Source organism: Thermobia domestica, chromosome 1 (genome assembly GCF_964235325.1).
Source record: "Thermobia domestica chromosome 1, izTheDome1.hap1.1, whole genome shotgun sequence".
In the NCBI taxonomy this organism is placed as follows: domain Eukaryota; kingdom Metazoa; phylum Arthropoda; class Insecta; order Zygentoma; family Lepismatidae; genus Thermobia; species Thermobia domestica.
The window spans coordinates 23,435,424-23,450,623 of record NC_137454.1 but is presented as its reverse complement, the minus strand read 5'-3'; the positions used below and the strand labels follow the sequence as shown (position 1 = coordinate 23,450,623).

The window sequence follows — 15,200 nt, the reverse complement described above, 5'->3', positions numbered from 1 at the left end:
AGCATGTATAATGTATTCTTTTTAAAAAGTCGGGAAAATATTATTTGTGTTCTTAAAAGCGGGACATTCCCGATTAATAGGAAAATATGGAACCTTATTCCGTACCAGCCACTGAAAATAATCGTGAAGTGTCTCCTTTTATTGACGCAAACTGTTACGGAATGCGCCCCAGTGTCACCTTACGAGAATACAACATAAGTATAAGTTTGCGATAACTATTTATTATTCATTTAGAAAAATATACTTCAACATCGTACTTGTCAACACCGTTTTTAACTATCTCTAGGTAACCTTACAAATGCTATTGATAAGAGTGGATTGTTCGAGATTTAGCTCCAATGTTGCAAATTCTACGGTTACTTTCTAGCATTTTCCAGTGTTTGCCCATCTGATGGTAGCCTGTTGTTTTTTCAATCCATGATACTTCTTCTGTAACACGATTACGAAACTAAGTTGTATATACTATTAATCATTGTTTAATAAACGTTGTTTGACACTCATTAATGCAGTTTTAACAACTCTTCCGTTCAAATTCTATTTTAACCCTGCTTAAATTTAATGCTTTACACAAAGTTAGAAAGGGGTCGTTGGTATCACTGTTGACATTTTTTTCTAGAAAATTTATATTCATATAAACAAGTGTGTGTTGTTTCAAATTTTAAATATTAGAAAGCAATTATAATTTAATAGTTATACATAATAATTGAAGAGATATAGTGATTTGAAAGAAAATATTAATAAAACACGTTATGCCATCTCAGTGCCATCTACGTAGGACTTAAGAGAATACTGTAACAGTTGACTATCATATATACAGATGCAATCGCTACACCATACCGAAAGGAACAGTAAGTTTTCTGCGGTTTGTCGGTGCAAGGTGTAAGTGCACATGGTGAAACGGAAGTTGGCTGGTAAATGGCATGAAAAAATTATCGTAGAAGATAATTGTGAATTTTGACAAGTATTTGTGAATATAATAGGAGTATATAGAAAAATACTTTGGAAATATTTTTGAATGTATTAAATTTTGTCCGAGATAGTTGCAGTGGTTGACTCTGTCGTTTAGGATGGATAACGCAGGTGAATTTATAATTGAAGACGATGATGGTCCTCAGCGAACACCAAAGGAACGAATGTTGGGTATATTAGACCAAGTAGAAAAACATGTAGAGAGGTTCCGTAGAGAAGCTCTTCGATTAGAAGAAGAAAGAGATACATTGTTGACAACACTTGACACCATACGGAATTCGGATCTCCTAGCCGAACTTGAACAGAGTATGTAATCTTTGGCTTTTAATTCCTAGCTTATTGATTTTTTCCGCGAATCAAATGTGATTTTAAGGTGCAGATTTATTGTACGGATCTATATATAAATTCATTGTATATGTACTTTTTCAGCGACTCTATATCAAATCATTTTTTGGATTGGAACTTGTTTTCTGTGCAGATTCAGTTTAGGAGGCCTTCAGTGTACGTACACGATGAGAACTGTTATGTAAAAGATCGTGCAGTTTTACTGTACGGATCCATAGTATAAGTGGTAGTAGGGGTAGGAGTAGGAAAGTGTTAAAGCCCCGCAGTGGTTCGTTGGGTTTTGTTCTCGACATAAAATTGGCAAATTAAAGATTTCCCCAAAATGTCCACACATTTTAGAATCTGTGGATCGGTATAATAAAACTGCACCCAAGATACACTAAGCAAACTTGTGCAAAGTGACCACTTAAAAGCACAAATACTATCTACCCGAGTTAAGGCAGGATAGCTGGGGGAGGGGACCTCGGGGGGTGTTTATAACAAGCAGATGTCTCAGCGGCTGGTTGGTATACACATAAACGAGGGCAGCGCAGAGCACTGTATATCGCATAAATAAACCTTGTATGTTAGAGTATGCATTTGCATTTTCCCATGGATGTTATGTTCTCACTATTTACACATTTCAGTTCCAAAATATCGAAACTCACACAAATATGTTTATCCCTTAATTCTCGGACACTTCTAAGGTTGAGTGTCGTGAGTTTGCACTTCAATTCACTTTGTATACTGTGGTTAATGGTTACCTTATGGGTGAGTTCTACTTAACAGGTTATTTTTAGAGATGGGTAAAACCGGTTTCTAGAAAATCCGAAAACCCGACATTTCGATTTTCTCTAAAAACCGGTTCGTTTTTCGCCAAAACTGGTTTTGGTTAAAACTTTTGGAAAACATAAAACCATTTCTGTGGACACAGGATCGGTTTCTGGAGAACAACGAAACACTATTCTCGTCAGTGGCAAGGTTCTAGATTACTGGTCCCCCTTCCCATTGAGCAGTAATAAAGACAAAACAACGTGCCCTGCGGGGCTGTAACCCGCCGACGCTCGCTCGGCAATACTGTATAAGTTGTGTATAAACTTTAGTACAGAAAGGAACTTACCCAGCTACTAATCTACATGGGAGACCAGTAATCTAGAACCTTCCCTGGTCAGAAATAGAACCAATTTTGAAAAGCAAAAACCGGAATCGCTTTTGGAGAAAACCGAAACCGGTTTTGGAGAAAAAGGAAACCAGTTTCGGTTTTCTTAAAGACTGGTTTTTGTGCCCACCAGTAGTTATTTTCATTAAGGTGATCTGGTACCCCTAGCAACCTTGAAAGTTAGTCCATTTAAAAAGCATTGCAAAGTTTTTCACTATTTTCTTCTTTATTATTAAAGTTACAAACGTCAAAATTTGAACAAACCTAGAGGAGACACATATCTATGCCTTGTGTGTTTTAGATTTTGAAAAAAACACAGTTAAAAATCTTCCATGTTTGACTTTAAAAACTTGGCAACGCAGATGTAACCCTCCCACTCAAATTTTGAGTTGGTGTCTCCTTTTGTTGAAATGTCTATTCACTCCTGTGTGAACCTCCCTGTCCGCGTTTAGCAGTCGTCTTTCTGCCTGTCCTTCGAGTCGTGGTTGCTTGAAATGTGAATATCGATGGATAATCACTTTATGAGTGACAGCAGGAGGGATAGCAGTACAAATGTCTGTGCCGTGAAAAGACAACGGAAAGCGAGATATTCCTGCCGACCGAGGAAAAATATCGCACGACCTTCGGCTTCAGAAACATGAGAAAAGAGAAGAAAGAAGTGCTATTGTGTTTCATATTTCTGTGGTTATTTCTTTCGTTTCTATATACCTTTATTTCAATACAGTATTTGAATGTTGAATGAAAGATGATAAATGGAACGGTTGATAGGCAGGTAAACAGATAGAAGTAATATATATATATATATATATATAGAGAGAGAGAGAGAGAGAGAGAGAGAAAAGGAGGGAGAGAGAGAGAGAGAGAGATAAGCATATAAATGTAGAAAAAATATTTTCTAAAAAATGATAAATAGCTAGAAACGATATATAGGACCTAACACATCAAACTGAAGTTCTTGGAAAGTATGTACATTAGTAAAGAAATACTTTCAAACAGTGGCGTACTTTAAGATGTGTTGGTATAGGTTGTAATCCCTCCTTTCATATCTATTGAAATTAGAAGATTTTAGCTTTCATCTTGGATCAACAACAATCTTCCTGTGTGGAGAAGGGGCTTACATATACGTACGACGACACATCACAATGTTTAGAAAATGTAAATGAGTAGAGAATATACACACCCAGGCAGAGGTCCCTATTTTCCCCTGAAGGTTACCATTCTTCCCATTTACTGTCCTCCCCCCAAATTTACCATTCTTTATTATGACAATTACTTATTTAAAAATGTTATTCATGCTAAGTTCTCCTTCATACTTAGTGTTCATCAGTCGGTGGCTATCGAGCTCAAGCCTCTCCCCCCGAAATAAATTTGTTATATTCCCAACTTCATTAAAATTTGTCGGCACCTAAAAGGAAAAATATAAGTGCTTATTCTCGTATTGTGCATACCCCTTTCCGAAACAAATTTCTAAATACGCCACTCGTGTTCATAAAAGCATCATTGTGGTATAATTAAAATTCGATTGTTCCACTTTCAATGACAAATTATGTCCCTCCTCTTTAAAAAAAAAAAAAAAAAAAAAAAAAAAAAATCATAGGTGCAACCTGTGCCCCAAAACCTGCCCTGTAATCCAGAGAAGGCTAGGAAATGAAGTTTCTTTGTTTAAAACCTTTCCCAATCCCATAAACACCCCCTAACACCAACCAAACTTTCTTTACACACATCCCTGGGCGTAACAAAATATATTGCATCCTTTGCGTTTCTGTAAAAATATGTATCACTCTTCTAAATGCTCCCCCTCTTGGGTTTTGAACACCTCACAAAATAAAATTCCCAGTGTACTTACTGATTAAACGGGAGACTCAGGTGAGATGCCCGATTGCAATACGTACATTTCCAGGGTTTCCCAGAGGGAAGTATTGCGTCGCACACTACACCACACATCTTTTAGGTGAGGACTGTTAATTTTATGCAAAGATTGAAGACTATAAAGAAATGTATTCCAGTGAAATTAACAATAAACAGAGAGACGGACCACCGAGACTGATTGGAATCTAAAGATGTGGGGGTGGACAGTGTCAGAGGAAGAAGTCTACATCTGTTCTACGAAACACAATACTAAGCGGATATTATTATTATTATTATTATTATTATTATTATTATTAGGGGCTCTATAATTAAACCTGACTAACGAATATTTCTGGCTACGCGTATGCCTTCAAACATAAGTGGAAAACATTCTTGCGTATCTTATTTTATCCTGTAGGGATGGTATAGAGACTTGTAGGCGGATCCTGAGGGAAGGGTCGTTCGCCACCTCCAATGTCACAAGCACCAGTGATGCAAAAGCTCAAGTCTGTACATAATAAAACTAAAGTAACCCTAAGTAGCAGTGTTACAACTCACCGCTACCCCATCCCTCAGGAATCCATTCTGGATCCGTCCCTGTGTCGTCTGGAGTCGAAAATATGTCATGTGAAAAGAAAAGGTATGAAAAATGTCATCTTACAGCCTTTTGCGTCGATTTCCTTATAAATTGTGAGAGACCCGTCCTAGTGTGCTAATTGACGAGGGGATGCCAGGGATTTCTCCTCTGAGAAATTTTTATCCCCCTGCAAGAGAAAATTTTCATTCCAGACAGGAATAACTTTTTCCCACTCTTACGTGTGTGATGGCTGGGTGCGTATATGAGTGAAATTCAGCCGCCCTGGGAAAAATATTCAATTTGCACACTGACCCGTCGAGTTATCCAATTTCTATATAACGTAGTGAAGATTTTTTTTTGCGAAATAAAGTAGTGGTGTTTATTTTGTGAAATAAAGTACCGGTACTGAGGAATCTACTTACATAGTTGTGCAACTACGGCGGGGGTTAGGGGGTCTGCTCCCTTCCTAATTTTTTTAGCCCCTCAATCCACAATGCATCCGTATGACATTGATATGGAGACCCAGAATTGTTACGATTGCCCCCCTAGCATATTTATGCTTCCCAAACTTCAGTGGCTGGTTGCGAGCCTGGTCAACAAGGTTTTCACAGATATTACATAATTTAAACAAATTTGTATAATGCAAAATAAATTTACTACTAAATCATGCATAGGGATGCGCACGAGACGAGTCGAGACACGGCTCTTCCAATAGAGAAATATACATTTTTCGAGTCGAGACATCACTTTTAGAGCAAATTTTCGAGACGAGATAACCACAAATCTTGTCTCGTGCCATCCCTAATCATGCTCAATTTTAAAATAAGCCAACATCATTTACTTACAAGAACATAAAATGTTGCGTGAGCCGTTACCCAGCTTTATCAAACTTGGTTCTCTTCTGTTCGAACTCACAATGAAAGTTTGCACAAGATATTTCACACGAATTTGATCGAGGGTGTATCTATACACATGATACCCAGGTAGAATCTCACAGCCTTCAGGCGCCTTGCGAACTTCATTTATTAAAAAAAAAATAATCTAAAATTAGGAAATGCTAGTGTGAACATTACATGGATTGTTTTCCTTCTCCGCTTCCAGGAAAAGGGAGATGTAGACATTACACATGAGTATATGGTAATTTATACAATATTGTATTGTTATCGGACATATGTGCATGAAAAATTAAAAAAGTTCTAGGGGATAGTATAGAAGTGGCCATGTGGACAGGCAACAAAGAACGAAAGTGATTTTTAAAAAAGCAGGCCCCAGGAATTTTGCCCACATGCCATTTTACTTGATCATATTTCCCTCAAAAATTATTCATGTAAATATCTTTCAATTATTTCTGAAGAGAGGGTTTTGACCTCGCTTTCAAAGGGTAATTTTGTCCTAGATTGATTCCAACAATATTTTTTCTATAATCTTTCCCAAAGATCACAAACTGACATCTATACTATGTTATTTTGCGGAAATGGTAAGCTGACAAGCGACAACTACCCTTCCAGGAATTCGCAGAATGAAAAGAAAGAAAAAAAAGAGAGAGGGAGAGAGATGAGAAAAGAAGGTTTCGGTTGTACCGCTGTTTATGAGTCACCTGATTGGAACAACTTGAGCGAGGCAGAGAACTGAACTTGCCGCTCGACTCGGGCGGAAAGGAAAAACTATACCGTCGCAGGGAGTTCAGGTCTTACTGTTGCCAAGTTTCCAAAGTTGAAGATAAAAGTTTCCTTACTGTATTTTTTTCAAAATCTAAAACACACAAGGCATAGATATGTGTCTCCTCTAGGTTTGTTCAAATTTTGACGTTTGTAACTTTAATAATAAAGAAGAAAATAGTAAAAAACTTTGCAATGCTTTTTAAATGGACTAACTTTCAAGGTTGCTAGGGGTACCAGATCACCTTAATGTAGAGTGGATACGTATTGCACAGGTAACAAGAGAATATGTTTCGGTTATTTACACCTTGGCCTTTCAAAATATTATAAATTTGTTGTGTAATTTCTGCAAATCTGTGGATCCATACAGCAAATCTGCACCGTTTTGAATTTAGCGTTTTGCTTTATATATATATATATATATATATATATATATATATACAAAGGATTGAGATGTAGGCGTACAGGTTGGATTAAGGGGCGTCATTAGAAAATTAAGAACCACTGGTATAGGCCATACTGTACAACGTTGTGTGCCCCAAAAACTCTGAACTACATGACCATCCGGACCTGGCTATTTAATTTGGAGTTCCGTACAATGCATTTCTTCTACACCTTTTGCATATTCTTGGGCAACTTGTTATTTGTAGTAATGGTTCTCTTCTTCAAATCGAATACATTAGTAAAATATTCAATACATAAGAAAATAGTTTTCATAACATAGAAGGTTATCGAGAACCATACGAAAGTGCTTTTGTTTTCGACTTTATTTTCACCTCATTTATTTTGTTTATATTTGTTTTCCTTTGCTCTGTTTTCGTGTTTTCTATCTTACTTTTTCTAATAGGTTTTGTTAGTTGAAAATTATGGAAATTTACGTCACAAAAGCGTTGCAATATGATATTAATATTTCTTTTACTAATTGGTACTTTTTTTTTTTTGTAATTAGTTGTACCACAAAATAAATTTTATTTAATATTTAATTTTATTTATATTTAAATAATTAAATAATAAATAAATTTTATTTATAATTTTACCCCGGTACATCAACTATTTATTGATTGTAGAAAGCCATACGACCCGGTTAGGGGAGAAACATTATACAACGTTCTTATAGAACTTGGAATACCAAGAATGCTAATTAGATTAATTAAGATATGTTTAAATGAATTCCAAAGTAAAGTCCGGATAGGAAAATTTTTGTCCACGAGCTTTCACGTCGAAAATGGCCTGAAACAAAATGCGTTGTCGCCATTATTATTTAACTTTATGCTGGAATACGCTATAAGGAAGATCAAAGATAGCAACCAGGATCTAGAGTTGAACGGTATTCACCAGGTTATGGCATATGCTCATGATGTAAATTTAGTAGGAGATGATAGGAGAACAATAGAAAGAAATGCAGAGATCTTATTAAACGCTTGCAGGGACATGGGTTTAGAAGTAAATGCAGAGAAAACTAAATACATGGAAGTGCGTCGGGACCGTAATACAGAAAATTATAGATGCGTTAATATATTAAATAATACTTTTGATAAAGTGGATAATTTCAAATATCTAGGATCAGTATTAACAGAAGAAAATCATATTCACGAAGAAATTAAATGTCGACTAAAAGCAGGAAATTCGTGTTACTATTCGGTTCAAAATCTCTTGTTGTCGCGAATTCTGTCGAGGAATTTGAAGCTTAAAATATACAAAACGATAATCATGCCTGTTGTTCTGTATGGTTGCGAAACATGGTCGCTTACTCTGAGGGAAGAACATAGACTGAAAGTATTTGAGAACAAGATCCTGAGACGAATATTCGGACCCAAGAGGAACGGGAATGGGGAATGGCGGAAACTTCATAACGAGGAACTACATAATTTATACGGTTTACCCAACATTGTTAGGGTCGTCAAGTCTAGGAGGCTTAGGTGGGCAGGTCATGTAGCTAGAATGGAAGAAAGTAGAAACGCTTCGACTGGAAGACCAATCGGACAACGACCCTTAGGAAGACCTAAGCGCAGATGGGAGGACAATATTGAGATGGATCTCGCAGAGTTCGGAATACAAAGTAGAAACTGGATGCAATTAGCTAAGGATAGAAGTCAGTGGAGAGTTTTTGTGAACGGCATTGAACCTGCAGGTTCCATAGGCCATATAGCTAGTTATTTATAAGTGAAAACATAGCACAGAGGACGTTTTTTACCTCTCAAATTCTTCTAGGAGGACGATACCTGATCACTCACCCATAATTTCGAACGCTGAACGGTCGTCCTTCTTCCGAATCTATCTAATATAGATAAAATAGTTTGTTTGTGTGTTTGTCTGTCTGTATGTGTGCGGCCTGGGGACCAGACAAATGGTCCGAGAGTTACCAAATTTTGGTCATCGGTACCTTGGCCCAGGCCCCACATCAAGACGAAACCCTTTTTTCAAATTTCGAACCAGGGAGGGGGGGCGTTTACCGGAACCGGCTTGGGAACCAGACAAATTGGCCGAGAGTTACCAAATTTTAGTCACGAATACCTTGGTCCAGGCTCCTGATCATAGTTAAACGTTTTTGTCAAAATTCGAACCAGAGGGGCGTTTGCCAGGACACTACTAAAAGTAGTAGAAAATGACTGATATTAGTGTCGAATTCATAGTTTTCGCGGTCCCTGAAATCAGTGGTGAAACTCCGATCGCATTAACTTCCAAATTCACAGTATTCGGCTCTGGGTCGGGGGTCAACGGGGGGGGGGGTGAGATACCGAGACACATAAAAGTAATGCAAAATGACCGATATTAGTGTCAAATCCATAGTTTCCGCGGTCGCTAAAATCAATGGTGACACTTCCATTAGCGATGACTTGCTAATTTAGTTACAATTGTATGCGTGGGGGGGGGGGGATGCCGAGATATGTATTAAAAAAAAAAGCCCAAAATGCCCGTTATTAGTATGAAATCCATAGTTTTCGCGGTCGCTGAGATCAATGGTGATACTCCCACAGGCGTTTTTTCTGCATCGTGAAGAGATAGTGAAGTTTTCCACTTATTGCAGCACAATACCTAAAGTGTTTCAATGTCATAAAAATAGTGATTGTATATCCAAGATTTTGACACGTCCTCTTGGGGGCCACGGTGGCTCAGTAGTAAAGCGCCTACCTCTGGTATGTGAGATCTTTTCTGATTCGATCCCCGTCCAAATAAATTTTTCTCTTCCATTATTCACTTGCTTCATCATCATCTTCCTTAGCCTAACGACCATAATTATGAGACGTTAAACTGAAAAATATCAATTTCATTTTGACACGTTCTCTATTGAAATATCCATTATGTGGTGTTTCTTCTCCAAATTGTGAACAGTTGAATGGTCTCTATTTTTTAAGGAATGAATCCCCAAAACACAAAACTAATCATATCGCTGATTGATGAATTGCGTAAAGATTCTCGTTGAGTGGGAATTCGGGATTCGAGTCTGTCTGTGTAATATATATTTTAATTTTCGATTTACTTAAGATATTTATTCGTCATTATAATTATTCTGTCATTGTTGCCGCACACTGTAAATCTTTTATTCATTCCGGTCTTCAGCTAACCTCGTCTTTACGTAGAAATTTCTTGTTTTAATACCGTTCGTGAGTTTTATCCTCTTTCGCTCCCTTTTTCTATGGCTCTGTATCTTCTAGCATATCTGTCATGATCCAGTTCCTTCTCGGTCAACATCCAAACCAGTTTCTCTTCCTCCTTGTAATTACATGATTTTTTTCTCCCTTACCATTCCTAACACTTCCTTATTTCTCTTCCGTTGAACTTAGCTAATTCACTCCATTCTTCTCGACGCTTGGGGGGCCGCGGTGGCTCTGGTAGAGCATTCACCTCTGATGTCTGGGGTCCCGGGTTCGATCCCAGCTCCCGTCAAGTGAACTTTGTGGTGGACTAACACCGTGTGCGTGGATTTCCTCGGGGTTCTCCCTTTTCCTCCCACTTTCTTCATTCCACCATTTCATTCATTACTCATCATCACTGTCTCCTTTAGCCTAACCGGCACATCCGTGGGACGTAAAACTCAAAGATTTCATTTTTTCTTCTCTATGCGTAATATTTTTGAATGCCAACAAGATCTTATTTTTATCGCCTTTGTGTAATGTCCGTATTTCTGCTACTGATGGGCACGGTAACAGGTTTTTAGAAAATTGAAACTGGTTTCTGAGAATTTTTATTTGGAAAACTGGTTTCGGTTTATCTATAATTTGGTGTATATATATATATATATATGTTTCGATATCAAAAGGAGGTCATCGCGACCCGTAGTTTATATAAACTTTTTTGCTCGTAAGGATCCACATACATATATAAGGTGCCCCAGGAGGAAAGGGCAATATTTTGAGGAATGAAGGTATGGATCCTTACAAGCAAAAAAGTTTATATAAACTACGGGTCGCGATGGTCTCCTTTTCGAGATATCGAAATAAAGACCAAGGGAGAAAAAGAGACTTTTTAATGGGATAATAAGATAGTCAAGCAACCTGTTTGGTGGGAGGACCGTTTATTCCGAATTGCAAAATGCCACATGGGTACCTGCACATGTACTTGGGTATCGTTTGCGATATATCGATATATCAAAATAAAGACGGAGGGCGAGAAATAGGTTTTTGCAGTGGTATATTAATAGTTCCAGTTAAGTTCCTATGTTTTTAGGAAAGTTTATTCCAAATTTGCAATCCCCACATGTTTACCTGTGCACTTGGATATCATTTTCGAGATATCGATGTATCGAAATAAAGACCAAGAAGGGAAATAGAATTTTCAACGATAACAATCGTATCCCTGTATTCGGGAAAGTTAATTACGAATTTCAGAATAGTCCCTTCCAACAGGATTCTTGGCTACATCTTATTATTCCATTAAAAAGTCTTTCTCTCCCTTGGTCTTTATTTTGATGTACTGATATCTCGAAAAGGAGGCAATCGCGATCCGTATTTCATGTAACTTTTTTGTTTGATCCCTACTTTTATTTCTTAAAATGTTTTCCAGGAGGATATTTATCCTATTCTTCTGGAAATATGTTTCCAAGTAACCAACCTCTGCTAACATGCCACACTATGCCCGTGTGCAACAAATGTAACATTTATTATTGTGGATATAAACAGCAAACAGGGCTAATATCTCCCGCAACACATTGTCCGGATATTTGTAATTGGACCTTTTCATTTGACTGAACCTTATATTTACTAGTTTCTATTACATAGAGATAATGCAAACGTATACTACCGTTAAACATTTTTGTTGTTTACAAAATTATGCTTGCTGAACCAGGTGTTGCTGTGTACACCCACGAAAATTAAAAGGATTATTCAAGCGAAGTCGAAAACGATAAAACTATTTATTAATTTTAGAACTAATTGTTTTTAATCAGTAATTAGAAGAAAATAATAAGTGAGCGTCTTGTGGGTTTCTTCCTTAGCAATTTCATCTGAATCAAAACCTCTTATCTCATTTGGGATTCAAATTACGGGTCTACTATCCTGACCATTTGGAGGGGAAGATGGAGGGCAAGGTGCGACCCCCTGGCTCATGAAAATGTATACATAATATAGCAAACCACGTATATTTACTACCAGATGTAATATAGCAACCATAGAATGACCCCCCCCCTTCCCTAGAAAATTTGTTTCGGACACCCATGAACCTTAGTAAGGACCTTTGGCATCGAGGGACTAAGGCAAATTTTTACTTTGACTCCAACTGTGACTTCTGTTAAGAATTATACTATAAGTACAAGGGCCACAATGTTACTATACGATGTTAAGAATTATACTATAAGTACAAGGGCCACAATGTTACTATACGAAGTTAAGAATTATACTATAAGTACAAGGGCCACAATGTTACTAAACCTATAAGAACCGATTAAAGTCACAGTTGGAGTCAAAGTAAAGACTTGCCGGGACTAAAAATATCAGTTGAGTACTTGTAGTGCAAATCAAAAACGTACATATGCATAAAGAAATCGATTGTACAATTCATATTAATTTAGATTAACTTTAAGTCTAAAAGAAACTGATGAAATATAAGTATCACTGTTAATATTAAACAAATTGAAAATAGTTCGGAAAATGTATCGGTGTCCATTTGCCGGTACCAATACATTGGTACACTCATGTCCAAAATAATTGTCACATATCTGTAACTGTCTTCTTGTAAGAATATAATTTCACAAAGATTTTGCAGGGTACTTTTAATACTTATATTTTGTATATAATCGGGAAATATATATTTGTGGTAAATTTCATAGTAAAAGAATTATAAATACGAACATTAGAATGAGTAAAACAAAATGTTGCTAAATGGACAAGAAAGTTTATTTGTTTTATTGTTCTTATTTATTGCTCTTTAGACATGAAATTTGCAACATACATGTCTTTGCCGATTATACACATACTAACATTGTAAGGAATCCGGGCGAATTCATTATCAAATTATATTCCTACAATAACATATTTATAGACATGCAGCAATAACTTTGGACATGAGTGTACATCCCTAGTAAAAGGATCGAATGATAAATGATGTATCCCACCTTTTACATATGGTGGGAATTTATGGTAAAATCTTTAATTTACACAACATAACTGCAATATAATGCGATTCATTCATAATGATTGCTGATGTCTTATTTCAGCTGAGAAAGATGATGTAATGTATTACACTGATAGTTTAACCAGTCGATGCCTGACGGTGGAAGTTATGGTGAAGACAAACCGAGACCAAATGCAAGAGGACGCTCTCCATCAAGTGAATCGGTTCATTGATAATCTGGTGGTGAACCTGCGAGGAGACCCTGAAGGAACTAAAACACGGTGTGTCATGTATATGAATGCTTGTTCCTCTCACAGTCAGGGAGCATCCGACAAGAACTTTGAAACTGCCATTTTAGGTTGCACTATAGATGATCAAAAAAGAATCAAAAAGCGCTTGCAGGGTCTGTTGGAATACATTGAGGAAACTTCTTAAGTTTGTGGTAAGTACCAGTTTAATTTTATCCGTGGTTTTCCCTTAGCAAAACGGGGCCGTGGTGACTCAGTGATAGTGTTCACCTCTGGTGCATGAAGTCCTTGATTCAATTCCAGCTTGCTCCAAGTGAACGTTTGGTGGATAAACACAGTGTGTCTTTTTGGGTTCTCCCGCTTTCTTCCTTCCACCTGTGGTGGATGAACACAGTGTGTGTGATTTCTTTGAATTCTCCCGTTTCCTTCTGCTTTCTTCCTTCCACCATTTCCTTCATTTCTCACCATTTATTGTCTTCTTTAGCCTAGCTGGCATAATCGTGGGACGTAAAACTTAAAAAGATTTCATTTGATTTCCTTTTTCCCTTAGCAAAATAATACTATGAGATGAGATGTGAACGGAACGAACTCGCATGAGTTTAAAATATTGGACATTCTTGCAATGTGTATCTATATTTACTATTGATAATGCGTATGAATGATCTGATCCGTGTCTTGGTATGATTTACGATTATATATTTGACCTAAGTAGACAACAGAGAAGGCACTTGAATGAAATTTTTATAAATATAGTAGCAAAGGAACAGTGCACTGAATTAAATTATTTATGTCTGTTCCTTCGAAATGGTCTTTGTTAATTTTCGGCACTTTAGATGAATAACGTGTAATCTCTTCGTTAATAAAGAGGAACGTAAACCGGGTTACATTAAAATGCAAGGGACATTTCAAAACAGTAAGATATAAATAATTGAACACGGTAGTCTAGTGCAGCGTTTCCCAACCGGTGTGCCGCGAGGAAATCGAAACATAATTATTAATTCTATAGCAACCAAATTGCAAGACATAGGAAAAATGTATATTTTTGTATTTCACATTACTATGAATTTCTACCATGGAAAAAATTACTGTAATTGTAATATGTTATTCTATATCTATTACTGTGTAGCAGACAGTATTTCGGCTCGTACACATTTCCACTGTTAGCTGCTATGCTACGCTTCAATTGAGAGCCATGCTAACATAGAGAAATGGAAGCACTTGTACGGTACGCGTTAAGTGAACGTTTGTAGAACACTCATTCGCACGTGAATGACAGAACAACACTTTGTTCAACAAGTGTGTTTTGACTTCGACGCATGGCGAACTGTGGGATTGCAATAATATGCACCGGTTTTGGTTAAAACAGCAAAGTTAAAAGTACAAGACATTTGTTTGTTCGTTCGTTATTTAGTGATCTTCGTTCTTAGTGAAAGGTTGGATACAGTTTTCGAAAAAGACAGCGTATTTTTAAAAATCTGAGTCCTGTATTTCGTTGCAATTGTTTTCTATTTTAAAATTAGAATAAAAAATAAGCATAATGAATTAGCATAGGGGAAAACCAGTGCTCGAGCTTTCATCTCTGTGAGAAGATCAGTAATCACAGAAAAAAGAATGCCATAGTATTTTATATTTGCAATGAGTGTGCCGCGAGAATTCAAGTTACACCCGTAGTGTGCCGCAAGTTGAAAAAGGTTGAGAAACTCTGGTCTAGTGGATAGAGCGTTGGATTAATCTTCGCGTGGTCTCGGGTTCGATTCCCAGTCGGTGCTTCCCCAATTTTCGGCGTCCACCGGGCGTGAGGCAAACTGGGGAGTCACGTGAATAAAAGACGTGAAGGCCACTAAATCTAGTAAGCTCCCGATACGCTG

General features: G+C 37.1%; 1 protein-coding gene across 1 annotated transcript in view; it reads left to right on the top strand.

Moving 5' to 3' along the window:
• Window positions 1-781: 781 nt before the first annotated feature.
• LOC145683737 (BAG family molecular chaperone regulator 2) overlaps window positions 782-15,200 on the top strand; it is a 35,802-nt gene continuing 21,383 nt past the window's right edge. The window contains exons 1-2 of the mRNA XM_081755264.1: window positions 782-1,275; window positions 13,188-13,526. Of these exons, the coding sequence (XP_081611390.1) occupies window positions 1,068-1,275; window positions 13,188-13,519 (540 nt within the window). The 5' untranslated portion in view covers window positions 782-1,067 and the 3' untranslated portion in view covers window positions 13,520-13,526. The remainder of the gene's footprint in view (window positions 1,276-13,187; window positions 13,527-15,200) is intronic.